A 26,893-nucleotide genomic window follows, 5' to 3' on the forward strand; every position below is an offset into this window, starting at 1 on the left:
ACCATTTTAGCATATACCAGCTGAGAGCACCTTTAACATATTGCCTTCTGGTTGCATTAGATCAGCTCAGGGAAGCAAATGCATTGGCTTGAAAGTTGATATTTTGAAGATGAAGTTGGGTGTACAGTTCTGGTTACTAACATGCATGTGTTGCAGCCCCAGGGACACAGAGGAGCCAGGCAGCCACAAATGTTAAGGACAGTGAGCCAGGGAAAGGTAAGGATGATGTAGGTGAACAGAAGAGAAATGAGCAAAATTTTGACTGGTAAGGTAAGAATTAAATGTACTTTATTGAAGGTAAATTAGATTAGAAGTGAAAAAATTTATTTGCCAAAGGAAAAGTAATATTAATGATGACATCTGGGAGTGGATCTGGCAGCGGATGGAACCATGGAAGCGGAAGTGGATCATAGGGTGGGGGAGGGGGCGAAAATTCTGGGGGCCTTGAAGAATGTGTGGAAGTCGAGAACATTATCTCGGAAAGCAAAAATGGGTATGTTTGAAGGAATAGTGGTTCCAACAATGTTGTATGGTTGCGAGGCGTGGGCTATGGATAGAGTTGTGCGCAGGAGGATGGATGTGCTGGAAATGAGATGTTTGAGGACAATGTGTGGTGTGAGGTGGTTTGATCGAGTGAGTAACATAAGGGTAAGAGAGATGTGTGGAAATAAAAAGAGCGTGGTTGAGAGAGCAGAAGAGGGTGTTTTGAAGTGGTTTGGGCACATGGAGAGGATGAGTGAGGAAAGATTGACCAAGAGGATATATGTGTCAGAGGTGGAGGGAACAAGGAGAAGAGGGAGACCAAATTGGAGGTGGAAAGATGCAGTGAAAAAGATTTTGTGTGATCGGGGCCTGAACATGCAGGAGGGTGAAAGGAGGGCAAAGAATAGAGTGAATTGGAGCGATGTGGTATACCGGGGTTGACGTGCTGTCAGTGGATTGAATCAAGGCATGTGAAGCGTCTGGGGTAAGCCATGGAAAGCTGTGTAGGTATGTATATTTGCGTGTGTGGACGTATGTATATACATGTGTATGGGGGGGTTGGGCCATTTCTTTCGTCTGTTTCCTTGCGCTACCTCGCAAACGCGGGAGACAGTGACAAAGTATAATAAAATAAAATATTGTTTTCTTGAACCATCGGTATGAAATGTATATCTACATATATATCATCAGATTTTAAAGATATTGTGAATGTGAAATAATAATTATGAAGTAACTGAACCACTGTATACCAAACAGTAAAAAGAATTATTTTTAGAGATTTAGTAGTTTGTGATGAAAATTTGTATTACCAAGATTAAGAGCGTAAACATGATACTGTTGTGATAGTTCCCTCCCTCTAATAACAAAGCTTTGGAATTTTGTTTTCCTTTCATCTTTCCCTCTTCCTAAGACATTTGAGAGAAAAGTCTGCTAACACTTGCAGAGACCAGATTAAGTTTTACTTACTTTTCCTTCTCTTTATTCCTGTCATCCAATATGTCTTTTGATGAGGGATGTTTTACCCATGCCTTGTAGGTCACTATTAAAAAGAGATTTGAAAGGCCTTATACTGACAAATCTTACTGTTCCTTAACCAAAAGCAAAGTGAGTAACTTTTATAGTTCATGCTTTACACCTCCCTTCCAACCTGATCAATTGATAGCTTACTTTCCAGATAAAATTTCCCCTTTTGGTACCATATTGTCCTCTGATTCATATCCTGATTATTTTGTATGTAATTCCCCACTCCCATCTCCTTCCAATGAACCTTTGCCATATCCTAGATTTTCCTTATGCAATATCTTTCAAAAATTTCTCTAGCTTCAAGTGGACAAGTTAGGAGACCCAGGAGGCATACCCCTCAAGATCCTGCTCACCTGTTTTTCCTCTGTCTAAAATTCCAGACTTTTCTGCTTTGGAATCATGCCATGATGCTGCCCATCCCTAAGGAGGGAGACTGCTCTAACCCTACCAGCTATTGCTCCGCTGCTAAGACTTTTGCTATCTCCATAGTTTTTGCAAAGCTGCAGAACTCACTTTTCCAAACACTTAGATTTGAAGTAGACTGTGATGTGATAGGTGGGTGATTGCTAGTGCTGATGTGCCAGGTAGTGAGAAAAGTGAATAATAAAGGCATAATTTTGGTGGAGGAGAAGAGTGAGAATTTTGACAGTTTTGATGCAAAGAATTAGATTTTGGTGCCAGAGGATTTGAGTGTAAGAGTGGGTGATTTGGCAAGGTTTAATTAGATCATGGGATACCTGGTGCGTATGAAAATAGAAGCTTGTCAAGTTGTGAGATGAAAAAGAATTGATTCACAATGCTTGGTTTGGAAAAAAATGATATATATTTATACGTGTGTATGTGTGTGGGTTGGGCCATTCCTCATCTGTTTCCTTGACTAAGTATGATAGAAAAATTTATATATATAAACAAGTGTATATAGTTGAGTGGGGATGGGGGTCAAGGGCATTATTAGATTCCATGCTGATTGACAGGTGCACAAAAGAGAGGTTTTTTAATATGAACATGCTGAGGGCATTAGAAGGGTGGATGCCTGATCACCTCTTGATGGAGGTTTGTGAAACTCTGTTGTGGTTAGGAAAATGACATGTGTGAAAGTGAAGGAGCTTAGAAGAGATACCTGTGTGCAAAGATATCAAGAGAGATAGAATGATAAATGGCTGCAGTTGAGGAGTAAATGAAACAAATATAGTTGGAGAGAAGTAAAAGGTATTTAGGGTAGCTCAACATACATATGTGAATGAAGTGTGTCGCAAGTATAGGATGTGACCATATGAGAAGGGAAGTGAGTGGTGGGTTGAGGAAGTTAAATTAGTACTAAGATATGATCCCTTGCAACAAAATTGCTTAAGACTTATTCATCACCTCTCAAAAAACACTCCTTTTTTCTTCACTCCTGTTAATACTTTGTGCATAAACACTAGGCACCCATCATTTATAGTCAACTTTTTCTAATTGGCATCATTCTTGAAATCACTTCCTTTTCTCTTTGATATGGTCCCAAAGCTCCTTCATCATAAGTGCCACTCCTGCTCTTCTCTTGTACCTTGACATTAACCTCAGACTTTTCTCCCTGAGCACTTTTGGAGTAATATACCCTTTCCCATTCAATTTATCTCTCAAACCAGAACATCTAGGTTCTTATTGAGCATCACACCTGTTTCTCCTTACTGTTACATTAATGGTCACCAATGTCTAAGATTTTTAGAAAAAGGTCCTCTTTTGGTTCTTCTGTTCCAGTTTTGGAAGAATACAAGTTTCAGAGTGTTTCAGCCCCTCTGTTCCTGCTCCTCTTAGTGTCCTATTATGACGTGCATGATATACATGGGTTGTAATCTTCTTCCCTTCTTCCTAAGGATATTATTATTATTATTATTGTCATAATCACATATATCTGTATCTCTGACTCCTGTTCCAATTGTAACTCCCTCAGCAGGGTGGCCACAGCAGTAGTTTCCATAATTAGTGAATTCCAGTGCCGCTTCTTAGCCTTTATGCCTCACCCTTAATGGGCCGTTGGCAGAGGGTAACTCGAGCACAGTGTTCCTACTTACTACTATCTAATGCTCCTTCCAGCTACTTCTACCCAATGTTCCTGCCAAAATATTCCTACTTACTATTTCTATCTTACTGCTTCTACCATAAGGCAGGGCTAGCTCATAGTGTTCACCACAGGAAAATCTAGAGTTAAGAAGAATGTGCTGTGATAGTTAAGTATTGTCAGTTGTTATGTGTGACAAGGAGAAATTGTATGTTTGTGGACAGAATGCCAGTAGTCCACATGTCAGTGAGGCAGAAAGAAAAGACAGCTACCTGGGTCATAGGAGTGCAACTTGATAGCCACTGAAGTGCTGGCTCACGAAGCATATACATTATGAAAATTTTCTCCGTTTGCTTATGGTAGTACACTGTTATTTCCTTTTGCATTCTGAGTTATGATTGTTTCATGCAGATAGTGGCACTGATGGGCAAGCTGAAGATGATGATGATGGCAGCTCTCCTTTAGACAACCCAGCTCTTGTTGGTGGACTTTTGGACACCATTGTTATCCTTTGGACTTCCAATGCCCACAGGCTTGCACTACCACAAAACATGAAGTATCTGGAAGCTTTAAGAACAAGAATATCAAAAAGTATGCCTCTCTTCTTCAAAATATTTAAGGTATGAAAATGGAATAAGGCTGCTGATTGTAAGTTTACATTTACGATAAATACCTGAACATGTCAGCAGGATAATGAAAGTTTTCATAATGATTGTTCTAATTTTAGTTGGACAAACTAATGTACATGAGATATTCCACTTTCAGTAATTAGCGGCTGGAGTCTTGATTTAGAAGGGCATCCAGGATGTACAGAAATGGCTTGGGCATATGGAGTGGATGAATGAAGAAAGAGTAACCAAGAGAATCTGTATCAGAAGTTGTGAGAGGAAGGCTGACTAAGAGAGTCTATGTATCAGAAGTTGTTAGAGAAAGGGGCATGATGAGAAAGAGGAGACTGAGTAAAAGAAGATTTTGGGTATTGAGGTCTGAACATTCAGTAAAGAGCAATAGATGTGCACTGGTTAGAATGAATGGGAATTGATCTGGTATATTAATTGTGAGGGGAGGGAACATGCTGACTGTGGGCTGAATCATATATGAAGTACAGGAAACCATGGTGTTGTCTGTGGAGCTTATTTATGTAGGGTAGATTCTGTTTTTATTGAATTATACATAGCATTTAAAGAATGGATATGTGAAATTGAGGGTATTATTATTTTGTTCCCAAATCTGCCCTTCTAAAGTGGAAAAGACAGGTATGAAAAGGGAAAAGTAAGCTTTTACAGTGAGTGATAGACATGCAAGGTAAGCAAAACCCTTACTTAAGGAAGACTGACAGTCAGTGGTAGTACCTCAACCTAAAGTGACTGAAACCATTCAGTTTATACCTTAATTTCATCCTTTTTCAAGTTTTGTCTCAGACCTAAGCTTATCAACTATAGTGTTTGTATCATTTTTTTTTTAGATAAATAAGTAAATCATTGATTATTAAAGTTAAGTGTGGATGGTTGATAGGAGGTTTCCCTGTTGTATTGTTAGTGTGTAACATGTATGCTGGTGCCAAAATTGCCCAGAATTAGCTGAACTGCATGGCATAGGAAGTTATTACCCAGCTGGCAGTTAGCTTGGCTAGAAATTAGGCTGTATGATATTTAGAGAACAGGATTGTAGGTCATGACCTGTCTCATTTTTGCTAATTTTTCTGTTTATGTTCTCAGGATAATAATGAAGTATCACAGACTCTCCTGTACCTCTCTAGTTTTCTGCCACGTACTCTGGTGCCCACACTGGTTGGTCATTGCCTGTCACGACTCAGAGCACTGCATTCAGACCAGGTGTGGAATGTTGAAATTGGTTGATTAATAATTTAATGAAATTAAAAAAAAACTCTAAGCTGCCTTTCATCCAAGGTGCCCTTTCAGGCTCAGTTCAAGTTGACTCATTTTCTCAAATGATTGTAAATTTGGAATCACCTTTGCTAGACCTCCAAGGGACCCAAAATACCTGAAAACATGCCAACCATTCAGTCAAAGCATACTGTAATAAATTTTGAGTTGCTCCTAGAGTTGTACATATGATACTATTGATGAGTGATACGAATTACAGGCAAAGGTTACATGCCCTCTTGCTCTAATATTATGTAAATCAGTGGCATATTTCATCTGAATTTGGTTTAAAGAAGATTCACATGTAATTTTTGGGAATTAGTATCTGGAAATGGATTCCCGAGCCTCACCCCTGTAAGCTGGCAAAGGGCAAGGATTACTAGTTCTCCAGAACATGTTTCCATGCTACAGTACATATCTGGAATCAATGCTGTTGTCCTTGCCAGTGACTCAGCATTCCTAGAAATGTGCTATACACACGTTCACAGGATTTTTTTTTTTTTTTTTACCAATCAGCGAGGAGGCACCAGGAAACAGATGAAGAACAAACATCCACTCATACACTCATATATATACATAAACACCTATACACAACATATACATACACAGACGTATCTTTCTTTCATACTATTTGCCATTTCCCGCATTAGCAAGGTAGTGTTAAGAACAGAGGACTAAGCCTTTGAGGGAATATCCTCACTTGGCCCCCCCTCCCCTGTTCCTTCTTTAGGAAAACTAAAAATGAGAGGGGAAGATTTCCAGCCCCCCGCTCCCTTCCCTTTTAGTCACCTACGACACACAGGGAATACATGGGAAGTATTCTTTCTCCCCTATCCCCAAGGATAACACAGATATATATATATATATACATGTACATATTCAAACTTGCTTGCCTTCAAAAAAAAAAAAAAAAATCCAGGAAACAGCATTGTTGCCCCCAGTTTCAGTAAGGTAGCGCCGGACAAAAAAGGCCACATTCATTCATGCTCAGTCTCTAGATGTCACGTGCAATGCACTGAAATCATAGCTTCCTATCCACGTGATAATTAGATTCTTTAATTTTCTCAGATGTGTTGATGTGATAAGATGTAAATACTAATTTTAAGGCAGGACTTAGGGGGTCATAGTCATTCATTTTTGTGTGCTTTGAGTGATAAGCATATTTCACTTGCATTTCAGGACAGTGAAGACTCACATGCAACATACATCAATGCCCTTTGTAATTGGAATCGTGCAGATGATGTCCTCGAATTAGCTTCTGAGTGGCTTGAGAGAGGATTTAAGTCTGGCTTGGATGCCAGTATCAAGGTATGATTGGAAAAAGCAGAAATTAATGTCACCATTGTTTCATCATTGACTTGGAGTTTATTTTGCACATTATGTTCACTCTTCTTGAAAATGAAAATCATAGTATTTTCTGCTGAGGAAAAACTTATTTTGACCTTGTCATGTGATGGTATACTTAATTTTTCTTGTGCTGCTCATGCCTCCAGAGGTGTTATATTATCACAGAAAATCTTCATTGAATCTTTGATTTTCTAGAGACCCCTTTAGTAAGAGATAACGAATGTTTGTTCCCCTTGATGACTATGGGAAAAAATGTGTGCATATTGTTATACTTTGTTCAGTTGTAATGAATATAATGATAGACTCTAGGGTTGTCCTTAAGAGTTGGTAAGTTTTACAGTTAAGAATTTTGAAGCTCCTGCCCTTCTGAGTTTTTTCCAGTATAAAATAAAAGACACCCTGTTTGATTTCATCCTTGTTGACCTTCATGTAGAGATTGTTTGTGAAAAGGACAGAGAGCGTATGAGACAATACAAAGCCTTGAAGGACATTGCTCTTGATAGGGAAAAGGGAAGAGGTTGATCCCTTAGCAACTACAAAGATGGATCATCCAGAAAGGTGGCTAGATTTGAAGTAACAAAAAGTGAGAAAAGTCAAAAAGAGAAGCTTGGAGATGAGACCTTAATGCCATACCTTGTCATAAGATTGTGATATGTTAAGGGCAACTACATCCAATTTTCCAAGATCTTTCAGATAACTAGACATCAGTCATTGAGGAAGGTGGACATACCTCAGCATGTGTTAATATGTAAGAAACTAGCTTATTTTGTGGAAGAATGCAAACTAGGACATGCATTAGCAAAGAAAAAGACTTCCAGAATTGGAGCTCTCCTGTCAGAAAATTCTATTTTGTTGATTATGCACATTCTCTTCCCAGAAACTATGTTCCTGCTCATTTAGAAAGTGTCTCCTTTTCAGTGTCTCACTGATTGAAGGAATAACAAGCAGTACAACTTGTTGTTCATCAAGCAATAGGAAATGAAATAAGCCCCCAAAATAGACTTTAGAGAACCTCACATCAGCAAAAGCAAGGCTAATTACTATTATTATAATAATTCCTATGGTTGGCTTTTGTGTGCAAATACACATTCCTGTAAAGTATTTGCATATTTTTTTTTTAGGTATGTGGTTAATTAACCATTTGTGCTGTGTGGAAAGGAAGCTTTACTCCTGCGGAGCCCCATTTCTAGAACTTTCTCCTGTCATGAATCCTTTTGAACCTTTGTATGCTGTCTGCATTGATCACACACTCTTTCAGCATTTTCCATTTGTTCACCACTTTTTTTCATGTATATTCACCATTTCCCACATTATCGAGGTAGTGTTGGAGAAATTTCATCTTTTAAAGAACTTTACACTGCGTCATCATTCTGGTATAAAATCTTAAAGATGTGATTAGATCACTTCCCACACTTCTTTCCTGATGGTGACCAGTATGAGAAGCATATTTTAGTTTTGGTCTTATGATGTGAATAGCTTACAAAATATTTCCTTATCCATGTACAGAACGTAATGCTAACCTGATATATACCAAGTGACAGTATGTCTCTTTTACAATTTTCCCAATGTGGGATTCGAGCAACAGGTTATGGGCGATGTCAGCCCCCAAGTTCCTTTCATACACTGATCCCTGCTGCTTATATCCTGCTCAATGATATTCATATTGAAGCCTTTTCTCTTCATTCCATCCATATACTTCACATTTACGCAGGTTGAATTTCATCAACCATGTACCAGGCTAACTTTGGACTTTGTGTAGGTCCCAATGTAAGTTTTGTGTGTGCAAAAGTGAACTTAAAATGCATATCACTGAAAGTTTGACCAAAGGACCTTTGCATTTTAACCAGTGTTATGGCAACTGTCCTTAGATAGTTTTATGTTTTTAGCTGAATGTCTTTTGCTGTTTAGTTGAACTAAAACACTGCCTTTCTAGGAACGTCGTCGTAGTCGTGGTCGTGGTGTGAGATTCTGTGAGACAAATGCACCCCAACCTCTAATTGCCCTTCGTCTGATAAGACAAATCCTGAAGCATCCTCTGAATAAACTTTCAGCATTGGACCGCAACAGGCACCTATTTCTGGAAATAACTGAAAATATGAGCAAAGTGAAAGTGAGTAATCATACATCTTTTTAAGTACAAATATGAATATACTGTCCAGACAATCATCTTGTCAACTTTAAACTTTGCTTCATTTACCTAGTGACCCATTGCTTCAGAAACAGTCATATCCAAGCAACAGACCATGTATAAACAGAGCAGTCACCAATTGTAAACAAATAACACTCAATACTGAGCACTAAAACAAAGATAATTAAGTTACGTCCCACCTTCACATGAATGGCACTCATTTCTTAGCAAAAGATCTAGTCTCATCCCACCCATACTACTGCTGATACATAATCACTCACTAACCCATTCAGAAATTAAAAAACTCACCCTGGCATACACTTCAAAATATATTTCACAGACTCACTCTCTCTCTCTCTCTCTCTCTCTCTCTCTCTCTCTCTCTCTCTCTCTCTCTCTCTCATATTTATATGAAAACCAGTCCCCAATCTACAACCAGGCCCCACAAACCTTTACTTGGTATCCCCTGACTGCTTCATATATTCTGGTTCAGCCCTTTAACAATACATAACCATTATATATATTTTTTTTTTTTTTCATACTATTCGCTATTTCCCGCGATAGCGAGGTAGCGTTAAGAACAGAGGACTGGGCCTTTGAGGGAATATCCTCACCTGGACCTCTTCTCTGTTCCTTCTTTTGGAAAATTAAAAAAAAAAAAAGAAAAAAAACATTATATATACCACATCATAATTTCCTCTATCCCATGTGCACCTCACAACCTCCTGCTTATTCAGGCCTCTTTTACTCAAAACATCAGTCACTCCATCCTTCCACCTCATCATTGGTCGCCCTTTTCTATGTTCCTTCTGCTTCTAACATGTATACCCTTTTGCTTATCCTATCCATTTTTGAAAACCATTTCAGCACACTGTTTTCAGCTGCCTCATATGTACTCTTCTTGTAACCACACTTTTCTCTTACCCTGTCATTTTTTATTCAATCAACCTTCCACACATCACATATTGTCCTCATGCATTTAATTTCCAACACATTGACCCATTTCCGTACCTTTATTTGCAATTCATGCCTTGCATCCACACAACACCATCAGAATCCCACTATACCATCAGATGTAAAAATCTTTGCTTTCAGTTAGTGACCTCTTTCACCACCCAGGACCTTTGTCCTCACACCCAGTGTGGCTTAGATCAGCCACCATGGTTCTATTCACTGCCAGTCCTCTCAAACTTTTCTAAAATACTCCACTTCCTCAAAGTGAGGAAAGGATGAGTAAGATGGTATACATGTCAGAAGTGAAAGGAACAAGTTAAAGGGGGAATTAAGGAGTTGGTGGAAGGATGAAGTGAAATGCTATGAAGGCTTGAGGCCACATTGTTCCTACCCCAGTTAGATGTTCTGTGTATGCTACCAGTCTGTCAGTCATTTCTGTTTGCATTTTACCCCATTCACTAAACATATGTACCTTTGTGATATTGAACCTCCATTATTGTCCCTCTTGCCTTTAAACAAATGGTGTTTTCAGTCTGCCATTGCTCAGAAACTTCATTTTGGATTAATCAAAAACAGCACCATCAACCCCCATTCTTATTGAACTCTTATGCAATTTTGTTTTCAAAATATAAGCAATAGCCAGTTATTTTCTGGGAGTATTATTCCTTGATTCTGGCATTAATTAAGATCTGTTGAACTCGTTCATAATCTTTTTCAGGATATGATTGGTGAACGTTTGAGGCAAACTGAAGAATTGTCACCACTGTGTTCAGATGTCTTCCTGTGTGAGTGTTGGGCCCAGTATCTGAGCTTGATTGCTGTCCTCCACAACCCTTCTCTTGAGGGTCAAGAACCCCATAATCTCCAAGATAAGGATGATGATGGTGAAAACCCAGATGACCTTTTGTTCAATAGTTCAGCAATTTTGTCTCTCTGCCTGGATTGGGCCGACAGGTATATCCAGTTTCCTTGTCTTTAGTATATATTTATTTTTCTTTCAAACATATTTACTGTTTCCTACATGAGTTAGGTAGCATCATGAATAAGTGAATGAGCCATAGAGGAAAGAAATTCATACTTGGCAGCTTCCTCTGTTCCTTCTTTCTTAATGTTATACAGGAGTGGAGGATGTCCAGCCATCCTGGCTTCTGACCCTTTTAGTCACCTACGACATGCAGGAAATATGTAATCAGTATTCGTTTTCCCCAGTCCCCAGGCACCATTTTTTTTTAATCTATCTCTTATATTTTAAATACTGTTCTCATGAACTCTGCATTTGTCCCTGCCCTAAGGTTTAGACCCAAGGCCCACATTTGGGTGATGCTTACCATAGTTTCTTTGGTTGAATTTTCTTATACCTCCTTCCTTTGAATGGCTAACCTGTGGATTCTCTTCCTCCTCCCATCTTTCCCTCTTTGTATAACCTTTGTACCCCTAAGAGTTAGGTCTTCAAATGCCTGCAAAGTCCTAAATAACTTCTAATTTTGTTTCCCACCACCCCTCCACATCTTTCACATGAGGTAGCCTTTTCATTGGACATGTTTTACCTTTGCCAAGTTGATCACTTTAAAAGGAAAACTTTTTGTAGGAAAGTAGTGCTTAACTCTGTACATCAGTGAACAGATGGTTCCATACTAATTTGACTGCTTATTGTTTTCATAATTGTTACTAATTTCTAATTCATCAAGTGGGGCTGATGCCTCCTTTCATGCCTGCACCTTCACAAACAAAAAGATATCTGATGCCTCCTTTCATGCCTGCACCCTCTCAAACAAAAAGATATCATTGCATGTAGTTGAAATAATTCCTCAGGCATCCTCATATGATATATCTGTTCCTTGAGTAAAAGGGTAGGAGGATTGTACATAAGGGTACATTAACAGACTCCAAAGTCGGTTTGATACATGGGTGATGAAATTCACCCTGACCATATTTCAAGGTAATGAGAAGAGAATAGAATGAAAGACCTCATTGTGATTGTTATTTAGCAGGTAATAAGCCTCATGATTGTGTATGGGAGGGACTTCGGAGTTGACATTATCCATAACCAATCACACTCGGAGAATACTGAAGGAGATGAACTGTTTTCTGGCAAATATCAGAATAGCTTTCAAGTATATGGATATATTCATATCCTGCTTAGGCCAAAACTGGAATATACATCTCACGTTTGGTTGCCAAACCTAAAGAAGCAAAAAAAGAGCCTAAAGAGAAAGGCCATAAGTCAACAAAGGTGGTGCCAGAATTAAGAGAGCTAAGTTACAGGGAAAGCTAAAGGCTTTAAATTTGCCCATTTGGAAGGGAAGAGTGAGAGGTGACTTGATTATAACCTTTAAGCTTTTAAAACAGATGTATGACTTGGGCAGTGAACAGTTCTTCAAGAGATGTAGGGATAGAGCAACCACAAAATGCAACATGAAAGTGTAAGAGTGATGTATGAATGGAATAGAGTGACAGAATATGGTTAATGCAGAAAGCATGCATTGGAAGTTATATGATAGCAGAGAACATTCAAGAGATGGGGTCCTATGAATGTAATACTCCCCTCTTTATTGTACGAAAGAGTAGTAATTACACCACTTGTCTTCCTTAGGCATTTCATTTTTAACACATCCATCCTTTCTCTTTCGCTTTCAAGGCCCAAGACACATCCATGCAACACTGGTAGGTACTATGCCATCATGAATCTTTCCACTAAAAGCCCTGAAGTCCTCTTCCACACTCTCCTAAATGGATCCAGGACTGAAGTAGCTTCCCTCTTCCACTGCATGACTCACTTCAGTCCCCATGGTTCCATCAGCTTCCATGTCCATTCTCAGGGACCTAAAGCACTCCACCTCCTCCAGGTCCTCCCATTCTGACACACTCAAAACATCTTGTATCATTCATCTGCTGTGTTTCATTTTCTTACTATTTTTACCCATTTACTCTCCACTTCTTTCTTTCACATAGTCTCAAACTCTGTCACCAACCTATGGAGCTTCTCTCTGAAGTATGCCAGCATAGCCTTGTCATCTGCAAACAGCAGTTGATTTACCTTATGTTCCCCCTAACCCCCAGTTCACCAAAAACCTGCCCATTCCTCTAAGATTCTTGTATTTACCACCCCATACTGACCTGTCCATAGATAGATTAAACAGATATTGTGACATCAGACACCTATTACTTAAACCTTTATTCACTGGGAACCACTCACTCTCCTTTCTTCCTTTCTTTTTACATGCATATCATACTGTTTTCTAAAATCTGCTGGGTTTTTTTTAGATTGACCATTAAATTTGCTCTTTCAGTGTTGTGGTGCCAGCATTGGTAGAAGAAATTCCTGGAAAAAGGAAGCTAAGAGCTGCAGATGATGCCATAGCTATAGTTGTATCAGTGCTCAACAACCTCTTAGTAACCAGTACACATTTGCTAATGATTGGAGCAGCTGATGGTACATTTGCATACAGAATCTGTGGTTTTGTGGATAGCCTCCTTAAAAAAGGTAAGACTATTTTGCTTTTTGTATAGGTTTGCACATTTATGAAATATCTCTGTAGTGAGTTCTAATCATTTAAAAAAAGGTTTGTTTTGTTAGTGTTCTTTTGACCCTTAAAGGACTGAGTCCTTAAAATTTAGGGTGGTTCACTGAGGACAAGGTTTAACAACAAATATGGAAATAAATATTTTTGCCCAATGAGTTAACAGGAAACATCACAGAAAGTTAAAGAAAGAGGAAGATCTGGTAAATCAACTATATTTAATGCTCTACAAACATAATTTTGGTATTAATGCCAAGTTCATATATTCCCCCAACATGGTATACAGGTAATTAACGTGGATTCCTTTGCAGTGCTAAATGTATTTTCTCATGTGACTTGAGGAATATCTTCATACTGATAAAGTTTGGTATTCAGGTTAAGTGATTGTGGGAAAAAGCAACTGGTACGAGTATAGATAGGATTCCCACAGGTTCAGATATATTATCCCATTGAGTTATAAGGGTAACTGAAACCAGGATTTCTTTCCGAGGCTGATTATAGTTTCATGCACCAGTCAGTACTGATAAAGCACACCTGATTTAATGAGGGTGGGAAGAGACAACCTGTACGGCTATCACCCCCACAGGAAACCCATGCCTTGGATGTGGACCTTTAATGGTTACTCTTTTAGGGTAACCATTAAGAATTGGAAAAATATGTATGTAATAATAATGTAATAAAATTATGGTAATAAAGGTAGGGAGTGGTGGGATTAGGGAGTTATATTGTTAGTGAAAAAAAAAAGGTTTACGGACATGGTATGTGTAGGGGAGTCCAAATGATTGGAGGTTAAGAGAAAGATACATGATCAGAAATAGAATGCAAATGAAGAAAAAATTTGGAAGTGAATAGAGTGAGAGCAAGAGAAGAGAGAGTAGTAGTTAGAGATGTGGAAATTGGTAACAAGCAAACATGACAAAAGAGATGGAATGCATATACTGAAGAACTGTTAAATGATAGGGTGGTGGATGTAGTGTGTCTGGGTTGAGCAGGTTGGTATGCAGAGCAAGGATAGGATGGTGAATGTAGTGTCTTAGGGATGAGTAGCCTAGTGTGCAGAACAAGGGAGGGCTGGCAAACGGTTAGGTGGAAAGAGCATGTCAACATACCCATTTGACCAATTTATAAGATTTGCCTTATGTGATACTAATTTATAATCTTTCATTAAACCTTGCATATCATTAAAATCATTATATTGAGCACACATCTGTCACACTTCCTAACACGCAGCAACAAACATTTCCATGCTCTAGATATTGCTGAAAGGTAACAAAGATCACAATTTATATTTTTACACGAGACATTGGACAGGGTGCAATAACATGGTATTTCTTTATCCAAACCAAACCACCAGCACAATATAATGACTGCATTCCCAAAACAGATTGCTTACTCATCACAACATATCATTGTACCTGTGTGGTACTTACCTCATCTCTTCCCCTGACATCACAAAATCCTACTGTGCACACCATACTTTTGTTACAGTTTGCAAATGGGAAACATTACATGAAACAGTTGATGTGCTGCAGAATGATACTCCTTTTTCATATTCTTTATACGTATGAAAGTTTGACAGCTTCCTGGGTAATTATATTAAGAGCAGAATAATTTCATAATTATTCAAATGCATCCTTTATGTACTACACTGGTTGTAATGATAAACCCAGCATGTGTAAAGGTCACCCTCGAGTTGTTGACATTTACTTCTGTGGATGGAAGGAATGACATAGCCTATGAGTGTGTGTGTGTGTGTGCCTGTATGGGTATTTGTGTTAATATGGAGTGATTCAGACCTTTAGCACAGGCTGCAAATAATGTCCTAATTTGCAATTAAAATCACTCAACATTTTTGCTTTGTCCTACTTATTTCTTAATTTGCTTCCTAGAAATTGCGTTGCATGTCCATGTCACCTATCAGCATACTCCACCTGCACCACTCTCCATTTTTCCCTCCTTACCTTGTATCCATTTCTCCCCCCTCACACGCTGGCCCCAGTCATCCCCAGGTCACTAACAACAGCTTCAAATAGCGAGTCAATACCTCCTGGGTTCACACCTCACGAAGAGAGAGGATTGACACTGCTGACTGTCCTTGTTAGAAGTGGAGGCAGCTGTACATGAAGAAAGGGACTTATATGTGGTATATATATGGACCTGGAGAAAGCATATGACAGGGTCAACACCTGGTTGAAGAAGTTAAGAATATATGGTGTGGTGAAGAAAGCTGCTAAATTCACTGAGGAGTACTAGGCAAATAAGACTTTTGCAGGTAGAAAGAGAGGAGAATGACTGGTTACAGATGAAGATGGATCAGCTTTAAGGATGTGAGATGTTGCCATGGTTGTATAATCTATTCTTGGACAAGGTGGGAAGTAGGTAAATGTGAGGGGCATAGGGTGAAAGGTAGGTATACAATGGAGGTTGCTTGGAAGTTGAGTCATTTGCTGTTTTGTTTATGAGTTGCAGTAAGGAGGTGAAACACAATGGTTTAACTGTGGATTTGAAAGGGGGAAAACTTGGAGGGATTGGAGTGCTAGGTACCTTAAAATGAACATGACAGCAGATGGAGCCATAGTGGCAAAGGTTAATCATGGAGCAGGAGAGGGGATTGAGGTCATAGGTACATTCATTCTTAAACAGCAAGAGCAGGTATGGTTCAGAAATTCCACTATTGGGTGAGAAAATAATCTGAAATGCTAGATTTATGTTCTGAAGAACAAGAAACGCAGAAAGTTATATAGTTATCTTAGTGTTGTTCTGATCCAGTGAAAAGTGAGTGGGCAGAGGGGCTTTTGAGTTATGACAGCTTCTGAGCAAAGAGGAAGACTTTCAGATGACTTTTCTTTTCATTGTGCATATTTTCAGACTGTGCTCTTATTCCATACTTTCATACAATTTCTGATGACTTTTCATTACACATATTTTCAGACTGTGCTCTTATGCCATACTTTCATACACAGACATGGCACTTGTGGTAGGTAAATATCATGAAAACTTTTGGGAATGTTGCACCATTCACATGAACATTTAGTGAGGGATATTGGCTAGCAAGTGTAGGGAAGATATTGAAGGATTTGTATCTTTATACTGAAGACTGTAACTTCATAAACACTCTTGTTTCATGCATAATCTTATATAATAAGAAAGGCACAGCATTTGGTGAAAGACATGAATATAGAACTATCTCTTATGTTACATGTAAGTGACAAGATCAAGTGACTGGTTCATGTAGGGATGATGATGATTTTGTTCCTTTGGAAATATTCTAGCTCTTTAACTATCATATGTAATCAAAGTTTTCTTTTTGCCAGATTTTTATTCATTCATACTTGATCACTTTTTTCTGTGTTAGTGATGTAGTTCCAGGAGCAGACAAAGAAAGGCCACATACACTCACATCCATTCTCTGGCTGTCATGTCTAATGCACCATAACTATAGCTCCCTATTCACAACCAGGTCCTGTAGAACTTTCCATGGCTTACTCTGGACACTTCACGTTCTTGGTTCAGTCCATTGACAGTACATCAACCCCAGAATGCCACATCGTTCCAATTCACCCTATTCTGTGCATTCCAGAATTATATAATTAGATGCAGTCATGAAATTTCCATAAGCATGAGTTCAGTTGGATTGCTTCCAATGAAAACATCCCTCCCATTCTCTGTCACTTATTTCTTCACATTTTTCATTTCGTTCTTTTTCCTTACTAACGGATACATATCATGTCACTCTCCTTATAACTTTGGTATTCCAGCAATCTACTAATTTTTCACAGGGTCATTGTGTACACATTACCTTTTGGTCGATCCAGTGCTCTTATGATAGTGGTTATAGAGCTAAGGAGGCCTTATTACAGTATTTGTAATCTTTTCAAGTCACTGATCTTTAGTCAAAATTTCCAAACTTCTTATAACTTTCTGTATCATTTAGTATAATTTACTTCTCAATATGTTCCTTTCAAACTCCTATTTTGTCACACAGAAATCTAGCATATCTGAATTACCCCACTTAAAAGCAATAGCAACTTATAAATTTAATCATTTCCTTCCACATTCATTTCACTTTTACAGACCTTCATCACTTGTAGAAAGACACCCCTCATTTGTTTTCTTTCTTGGATAAAACAAAACTCCAAAATTTTTAGATGTTAGTGGAAGTTTCTGGCAGAAGAGTCTCTTGCTGGCATTGGAGGCACACAGGTTTTTGGAGGCATATGACCTTTATCATGAAGAAAATGAAGCTGCTGAAGATGGAACTCCTGTTGATGTGATGAATTCATGCATGACATCCACCTTAGCGTATTTTAGACTCCATGAAGATTTACCAAAGGTCAGTATTTTAGATTCTAATTAGGATGCATTGCCTATAAATGGAGTCTGCTTGAGATTTAAATATGGACACAGCAAAACCTGTGTACCTTTTCTTGTGATATATAACTACAACTTTAACACTGGGTCTTAATTGCAGCATTATTGTGGGGTCATTACTACAACATTAGTGTGTGGTCATAACTTCACCATCAGTATGGGTTCCTAACTACAGTAGTGTGGGGTCTTGATTACATGTAAAAGGTTTTGTTTTAATGAGATTTGTTGAAACTAATTAATGGGTGAATGAGTGGATTTCTTTTCGAAAACTGAAATTGGCCATTTTTCGTGAGTTCTAAAGGAACACAAAAAAAAAAAATATGCAGCATATAATGTCATTTCCAAGTATTACTTCTATGAAACCATTAAGTTAAATCTCTATATCTTTTCCTGTAAATAGAGTACTCTGATATTCCATAAGTGGTGTTTGTGCCGAAACCTAACCACAATTTGTTTCACCATAATTCCGTTGCATATGCAGTTTTACGAGGACAGTCAATTAGTTCATCATTGGCACACTAATAAAGCCTTGTCACAATACCTGACCGAGAGAATTAATGGATATGTGTCATGTCTGTGTATGTCTTTTTGTGAATGCAATCTCTATATACGAGAGAAGCATAGTTGTGATGTAGTTATTTCATAAATAGATTCCAAAGCTGTACTGCTTTGTGCAACCAGGAATCATTGTGGTGAGTGTTTCTGTGAAATTTAAAATGAAGGGATACCTCTAGCCTCAATTACACATGGAAAATTAGGAAAGAGGTATGAATGGTGTAAAAAGATGCCATAAAGCCAAGGATAGTAGATATAAGCAGTGAAAGTGATGTGATCATGACTCCAGCCAGCCAGCATTTTTGAGGTATGAGAGAGTAGGGAATGAGTTACAACAGGATAAGGAAGTAGGAATAAAAAAAACTTGAAAAGAATAGTCTGCACAAAGCTGGAGAAAATCCGGAATGTTCCATACATTCTTTAGGAATACATTATTTAAAAAGCTTTTAATCAAGTTAAGGCACTTTCGAGTGAAAAACTGTTGGGTGATGTAAGGATTTATGAGGAACTGAATAACAAGTTCAGAATTATCTTCATTGTGGAAGATACATTAACTTCAATAGTTGTGAGGTGGGTTAGGAAGGAAGTTTTAGAAAACACTGAAATATCTAGAAAAGACATCCACAGGATACAATAAGGTTTTAACTCGTACAAGGCTCATGCTCCAGATGAATATCACCATTTAAGCTGAAGGTGTCTCTAGATGCAATAGACAAACCTGTAGAAATACTGTTCAAGATATCACTGGAGAGGCAAAGTGCCATGGGAGTGGAAAAGGGGAAAAATTGTGCCTGTGAAAGAAAGGGGACTAGGAAGAGGCACTGAACTACATGCTGGTATCATTGATGGGTGTGGTCTGTGAGGTTCTGGAAAAGATAATTGGAAAACAAATGGATATCTTTTTTTCTATGGAGAAGAAATTACCTATATGAGGGATAACCTGTTTACAGCCTTGCAGTTTTTAAATGTCAAATGTTAAGAAGCTGATAGAGGAAAGCAAAGAGACTAGAGAAGATTTTGGAATTAAGTGGAAAGTTTCAGGATAATAAGAAACTAAACTGGAAGGGGATGAGAAAGGAAAGAAGTAGATGTAAGAGTGAGAAGTATGGAAGAGGAGTTGCTGAATCAAAGGAGGAAGTAAAAGGAAGATGGAAAGAGTATTTTGAAGAACTGATGAATGTGGGAGAAGGGGAGGCAGCAGTTGTTAAATGCATGGATATGGAGGATGGAAGGAAGAGGATACAAGTGCAAAGGCCTCTAGGAAGGAGCAAGGTAAAATGAGCAATAATGAGGCTGAAGGTAGGAAAGGCACCTGGAGTGAATGAAATTACAGCTGAAATGCTGATGTATGGAGGAGAATGTGTGACAGAAAGGATGCATCTTATATGTAATTTAGCATGGAAACAGAATTTTGTGCCTGAGGATTGTGTGAAAGCTGTTATCATTCCTTTATTCAAAGGAAAAGGTGCTAAGGATGTATGATAACAGTTATGGGGAAATGAGTCTAAATATACCAGGAAAAGTGGGTGCAAGAATATTAATTGACAGAGTGATGTAAGTGATTGAATGCAGAATAAGTGAAGAGCAAGTGGGTTTTAGGAAAGGTAGATGTGTAGATCAAATTTTTGTAGCAAAGATGACCCTGGAAAATTATTTAGTGAAAGGTAATAAGTTGTATGCAGCTTTATGAATTTTGAGAAAGCTTATGACAGAGTCGAGTGGAATGCTTTTTGGGAAGTGTTAAGAATATATGGTATATGGGGGACAACTGTTGGATGGTGTGAAAGCATTCTGTAGAGGAGCATGTGTAAGAGTAGATGGAGAGCTGTGCAAAAGTTTTTGGATACATGTAAGTGTGAGGCAGGGCTGTGTGATGTCACCTTGACTTTTTAATATTTGTATTGATGGAGTGATAAGACAGATGAAAGCAAAACTAGGGAAAAGGGGTGCAAAGATGGAGTGTGGCAGTGAGATATGTTGGCTAGTGGCAAGCCTGTTTGCAGATGATAGTGTGTTGTTTGCTGAGAGTGAAGGCAGAAGGTTGTAAGTGTGTTTTTTGATGTGTGTAAGGGTAGGCAATTGAAGGTAAATGCATGTGAAAGTAAAGTAATGATGCTTGAAAGGAAACAGAGTGAAAGTATAGATTTTGTAAAACAGTATAGAGTGAAAGAAGAAAGTGAACTAAATTGTGGTGTGGATATGGGGGAAAAGTTTGAAATAAGTGAGAGAATTTAAGTATGTAGGAGTTGTCTTGGGTAAGTGTGATAGAAGTGAGAGAATTTAAGTATCTAAAGCTGTCTTGGGTAAGTGTGGTGATATGGAAGAAGAGATAAGAGAGAGATAGCAGTTCAGGGTAGAAGAGTCATTGGGTCCCATAATAGAATAATGAAAGGTAGAAATGTAAAGATGGAAATGAGAGGATTAAGGGACAGCATAGTCCTCCCAACCCTGACCTATGCAGCCTAAACATGGACTTGAAATGAACCACAGAGGTCAAGACTCCAGGCTGTGGAAGTGAGGTATTTGAGAAGAGCATGTGATGTGACAACTTAGAATGAAGAAAGAAATGAAAGGGTGTATGAGAGATGTGGTATGGCAGGGAATGCAAAGGGAGTGAACTTGGAGTGGTAGAACGGGTAAAACTTAATACTTTGAGGAGTTTTGGGCATGTGCAAAGAATGCAAGACTGGGAGTTTACAAGGAGAGTGTATGATAGTACAATTAAAGGGGTTGATGTGAGTGGCAGACCACATCTGACATGGGCAAATAGGGTGGAGGAATACTGGAAGGAGAGAAATAGTGGAAGAATGCATAGAAAGGTGTATGTGAGGGAGGCATATAAGGACAGAGAGAACAGGCTTCAGAGATGTGGATGGATAGATAGATAGATAGAACACTTTTTGAGAGATACTGGGACACAACAACCAGAGTATGTGACATGAAATGAAGCTAGAAAATTGTCAAGAAATATGGGAAGTCTGTTTATAGTATGAAAAGTGGCAGATGAATGGAAGAAAGTGAATTAAGACAAGTTTAATGTAGATGTCATACAGGAATTTAAGAATTTGCATGAAAGTAAGAAATGTAAGACTCCCTTCTTGTACAGTACAAATGGTTTATTACATAGATATACGATATACGTTAGCAAAAAATAGTGAAATAAATGATTACACAGGGGTTCATATGTAAGAATTGGATATTCAGATAATTTGTTGAGAGATTTGTGGACTAAAGAGTATTCATATGGACTTATTTTGCTGACAGAATGCAGTTGACTTAAAGGACACTTTGGTTATGGTGCTATCCAGCCTAGGCCAGAATTTCCGAAGGTACCAAAATGAGGTAATGGTCCATGTGGCAGCTACTGTTGTAGAACATGTCTGTTGGATTGTGGATAAGGTAAGAATACTCTTTTGCTGTCAACAGCTCACTGTTGCAAGAGTCTTGATCATAACAGTCATACTAAATAGTGGCAGCAGGCTTTAAAAATTATGGAATTCTGTCTACTCCTCCCTCTTTTTTATAAAAAGACTTGAAGGATTCCAAAAGTTGAAGCCAAAGATAATTCAATTTACATTTGACATTGTCAATAATGAAATGAATCAAGGTAGGAATTTCAGATAATCCTGGAGATGCCTTAAGCAACTTTTTCTTTTACCAATTTTCCACAACATATGAATGTTCCCTAATTGCTGAAATACATTCAACCATGTTATTTTGAATGACTAGTTATAAACTATATTTACTAACTGTACCATAAAATAGGGAACTTTTTCTTTCATAATTACAGGTTGATTATCCCTTATCCAAAATGCCTGGGATCAGAAGCGTTTTGGATTTTGGGATATTTGCATATATGTAATGAGAATAGGGGATGGGGACAAAATACTTTCCACGTATTCCTTTTTTTTTTTTTTTTTTTTTCCAAAAAAAAAAAAGGAACAGAGAAGGGGGCCAAGTGAGGATATGCCTTCTAAGGTTCAGTACTGTTCTTGGCACAGCCTCACTAATGTGGGAAATGGCGAATGTATGAAAAAAAATGAGATCTTGGGGATGGGACCCAAGTCTAAACGCAAAATCCATTTATGTTTCACATACACATAGCCTGAAGGTAATTTACACAATATTTTTAATACTTTTGCACATGAAACAAAGTTTGTGTAACAGTGAACCATCAGAAAGCTAAGGTGTCACAACCTCAGCCACCAAATGTGGACAATCTGTGGTTGTTTGGCTTCACCTTCATTCCTGACTTTGAATTTATAGGTTCTGATAAGCAATGATTTTCTTACACATATTTACACATAAGTACCTCACAGTAAAACATCGAATACCATTAATACAATTGAAAAAATAATGTGTTTAGGTGTGAAATTTTCCACTTGTAACATCATGTCACCACTCAAAAAGTTTTGGATTTTGGATCATTTTGGATTACATATGCTCAGCTTGTACCAAAAATATTTTGACAAGATTGTGCATAGATTGACACAAACATGATAGTTTGACATGCTGATTTGTATTCCCTATATTGCACTAATGATATAGGTGAACATAGCATACAAGAGAAGCATACCACTTGCTGATCTCAAATGGTTCCCCAGTGAAAAACTGTCACAATAATATCAAATGCATTCATGGCCTTTTAGTTTGTGGGTGATAGTGCTTTCAGGTCCTGATCTGAACTGTAGTGAATAGACATACTTATGCTCAGGTTAAATAGATCTTCATTGATGTATATTTATTATGCTTTGTCGCTGTCTCCTGTCTTACCAAGGTAGCACAAGGAAACAGACGAAATTTTATGTATTTTATGGTCTGGTTTCTTGCAAGAGCTAGTTTTTCCTAAGCTTTAATCATGTTATGCTATAGTTAGCCTTTTCTGTGTCTTATGCAGACATCTGATATTCTCTTTTACCAAGAACAGAAGAATGATGTTCTTTCCAGTTCATATTTTCTCCATATCCATACCATATATAGTTGTGTACCTCCCTGTATTGGTAATTGGTATTAGCAACACTTGAATTCCATGCACCCTTTCTCTAACCTTTGTTTTACTCTTCTGCCAGAGCAAGGGTGTTGACACAGAGGTGACCAAGATTATAGAACTTGGTGGTTGCACATCTCTAATGGTTGGTGCATGTCAAAGTAATGCAAAACTCGCCACAGCACTCATGAATTCTCTTGCCCATTTCGTAACAACTGCAGTCCATGTAAGTACTGTTGAGCTTTTCATTAGTCATGATTGGTTTCCAAGTAGCTTGCTGGATATGGTGAGCTAGCAATATCCAGTTTTCCCCTGAAAAAAAAAAATCTCCATGTCAGAAGTATACTGTATGAACTTTAAGATAAATGTTGCACTGATATGATAGCCAGACCAACACCCAGAAATCTTCAGGTGTAGTTTTATCACTATTGTTAGGTCTTCAGCTTAGGAATATATGCATAAACTGGTAGTAACCAGAATGTTTAGGCAATTTTGTACATGCACCGTTGTTCTTTAGTTGAAAAGAAAAGAATTGCAGGTCTAGGAAAAGATTTAATGTATAATTGTTGGCAGATGCTTATGAATTATCAACTAGCAGTTTTCGGTTAACCATATCTTTTTCACAGGATATCACATCTCTGCTTGCTGTGTCATACTTGCTAACTATCCTTGTAAATGACAGTGAAAAGATTTCGCGATACAGTTTAAAGCAAGTAGTGGTAGCTGCTGACAGCATTTTGTCCTCAATCATCATTCCTGTGAGCTCAGATACAGAAGAGGGTGAAAGCAGTTTTGTCTTTGGATTTTATGAGTAAGTAATTGTATCATTTTGCTAAACTAGATATGTAGTGTAATCAAATCTTCATTTAGATATACAGTATTTAAGTTTTTTGTTTACCAAAAATAAGGGACATTGTGGGGCCTAGTTATGGATAGGGAGCTGTGGTTTTGGTGCATTATACATGAGAACTAGAGTGGATGTGGCCTTTCTTTGTCTGTTCCTGGCATTACTTTGCCAATGCAGGAAACAGTGATCAAGTACGAAAGAGTGAATAATTTGGAATGTATGTGAGAAATACTTAGAAAAGCAAATGGATTTGTATGTAGCATTTATGGATCTGGAGAAGGCATATGATAGAGTTGATAGAGATGCTCTGTGGAAGGTATTAAGAATATATGGTGTGGGAGGAAAGTTGTTAGAAGCAGTGAAAAGTTTTTATCGAGGATGTAAGGCATGTGTACGTGTAGGAAGAGAGGAAAGTGATTGGTTCTCAGTGAATGTAGGTTTGCGGCAGGGGTGTGTGATGTCTCCATTGTTGTTTAATTTGTTTATGGATGGGGTTGTTAGGGAGGTAAATGCAAGAGTTTTGGAAAGAGGGGCAAGTATGAAGTCTGTTGGGGATGAGAGAGCTTGGGAAGTGAGTCAGTTGTTGTTCGCTGATGATACAGCGCTGGTGGCTGATTCATGTGAGAAACTGCAGAAGCTGGTGACTGAGTTTGGTAAAGTGTGTGGAAGAAGAAAGTTAAGAGTAAATGTGAATAAGAGCAAGGTTATTAGGTACAGTAGGGTTGAGGGTCAAGTCAATTGGGAGGTGAGTTTGAATGGAGAAAAACTGGAGGAAGTGAAATGTTTTAGATATCTGGGAGTGGATCTGGCAGCGGATGGAACCATGGAAGCGGAAGTGGATCATAGGGTGGGGGAGGGGGCGAAAATTCTGGGGGCCTTGAAGAATGTGTGGAAGTCGAGAACATTGTCTCGGAAAGCAAAAATGGGTATGTTTGAAGGAATAGTGGTTCCAACAATGTTGTATGGTTGCGAGGCGTGGGCTATGGATAGAGTTGTGTGCAGGAGGATGGATGTGCTGGAAATGAGATGTTTGAGGACAGTGTGTGGTGTGAGGTGGTTTGATCGAGTGAGTAACGTAAGGGTAAGAGAGATGTGTGGAAATAAAAAGAGCGTGGTTGAGAGAGCAGAAGAGGGTGTTTTGAAGTGGTTTGGGCACATGGAGAGGATGAGTGAGGAAAGATTGACCAAGAGGATATATGTGTCGGAGGTGGAGGGAACAAGGAGAAGAGGGAGACCAAATTGGAGGTGGAAAGATGGAGTAAAAAAGATTTTGTGTGATCGGGGCCTGAACATGCAGGAGGGTGAAAGGAAGGCAAGGAATAGAGTGAATTGGAGCGAGGTGGTATACCGGGGTTGACGTGCTGTCAGTGGATTGAATCAAGGCATGTGAGTAATAACTTGTATGGGAGAGTGGTGATTTAGAGGGTGAAGACATGTATAGATCATCAGGTTAGGGAGGAATAGTGTGGTTTCAGGAGTGGTAGAGGATCAGGTGCTTGCTTTAAAGAATGTGTGAGAAATACATAGGGAAACAAGATTTGTATGTGGCATTTACAAAGTTGGGACCTTGCACACACTACATTTTAATCCTCCCTATTCTCTTAAGCTCTCAATGCATCTTTAAGTACTGTTTCTTCCTCGTACAATTTCTGACACTTTCAGCTTTCCTGCAACCATCCATTCTGGTAAATTACATCTGCCTGAATGTAATAATCTGTATTATATCCTCATTTAGTACAAATACAGCATTCTCTCTCTCTCAAAACATGCTGTTTCTAGCATTTATTTTCATCTTCCTCCAACATACACCAAGGTGTCACCTACCATTCTACCAGTCTCATCTAATTCAGTTAACATAAAAATATGATCTACTTAACTAACATGGGAAATGGTGAATAGTATGAAAGAAAAGAAAGATAAGTGGTGTTTCATCATAACTGTCATTATTTTTTCCATCATTTTGATGGCGTAGGAATTTTTCCTACCTCTTATTTGTTTTGCTTCATTCGGAGTATTATTTTTTCAGTGAAATATGACATATTTTTGTGTACTTTCAGAGAGTATGCCAAGACGACAAAGGTTCTCATTGAAGACTTGAAGAGCTCACTAGGTGTATTGTGAGATTTCATTGTTATTTAGGATTCTCTTTTTTCCTATTTTTTAAGGGAAAATACTGTTTATTTATCTTTATCTCTCAGTATCTTTAATACATCATTCCCCTCAGTGAGTAGCAACAGCAGAAAGATAACATTTGTAAATATACATATTAGTCATCCTCTACAATGTGCAAAGAAGACATGGACAGTACAGGGACCTCTCCATTTACGCGATAATTATATTCTTGAGAATGGTCACAAAAAATCGAAAAGCTTGTAAAACAAATAATGTGACAGACAGAGATTATGTATTTTTGTTCCTTGGGGGAAGTACTACTCCTTAGCAGGAAGCGAGGGTGCATACCACTCCACCAACTGAGATTGTGAGATTGATTTGCGAGTTTAACATGTATGTTAACATTGTTTATCCATTTTCTAAGACTTCTTCAGAAGGAATAACAAAAGTTCATTACATGAAGATATACAAAAAAAAAATATAAAAGGAACAGGTTTTCGAGCCTGACCCACTGGTACCTGAGGAACATGGTACTGAACCTGACATGCAAATTATTCAGTCCAGGCTATGGTGAGTTATGACACAGAATGTACCATAATGTATGAACAATGTGGCAAATGAAGTGGTTAAAATGGTGT

General features: G+C 38.2%; 1 protein-coding gene across 4 annotated transcripts in view; it reads left to right on the forward strand.

Annotated features, from left to right (window-relative positions):
• The window catches only part of LOC139749219 (condensin-2 complex subunit G2-like), a 52,844-nt gene extending 26,031 nt beyond the window's left edge, over window positions 1-26,813 (forward strand). For 2 of the 4 annotated variants that reach the window (XM_071662914.1, XM_071662915.1), the window contains exons 14-25: window positions 157-216; window positions 3,959-4,167; window positions 5,266-5,382; window positions 6,613-6,741; window positions 8,714-8,890; window positions 10,581-10,816; window positions 13,153-13,346; window positions 17,532-17,716; window positions 21,574-21,708; window positions 23,379-23,522; window positions 23,923-24,107; window positions 26,201-26,813. In XM_071662914.1, the coding sequence (XP_071519015.1) occupies window positions 157-216; window positions 3,959-4,167; window positions 5,266-5,382; window positions 6,613-6,741; window positions 8,714-8,890; window positions 10,581-10,816; window positions 13,153-13,346; window positions 17,532-17,716; window positions 21,574-21,708; window positions 23,379-23,522; window positions 23,923-24,107; window positions 26,201-26,264 (1,835 nt within the window). In that variant the 3' untranslated portion in view covers window positions 26,265-26,813. The remainder of the gene's footprint in view (window positions 1-156; window positions 217-3,958; window positions 4,168-5,265; window positions 5,383-6,612; window positions 6,742-8,713; window positions 8,891-10,580; window positions 10,817-13,152; window positions 13,347-17,531; window positions 17,717-21,573; window positions 21,709-23,378; window positions 23,523-23,922; window positions 24,108-26,200) is intronic. The other 2 variants (XM_071662916.1, XM_071662917.1) reach the window with 1 other exon arrangement.
• Window positions 26,814-26,893: the final 80 nt, after the last annotated feature.

Source organism: Panulirus ornatus, chromosome 6 (assembly GCF_036320965.1).
Source record: "Panulirus ornatus isolate Po-2019 chromosome 6, ASM3632096v1, whole genome shotgun sequence".
NCBI lineage: Eukaryota > Metazoa > Arthropoda > Malacostraca > Decapoda > Palinuridae > Panulirus > Panulirus ornatus.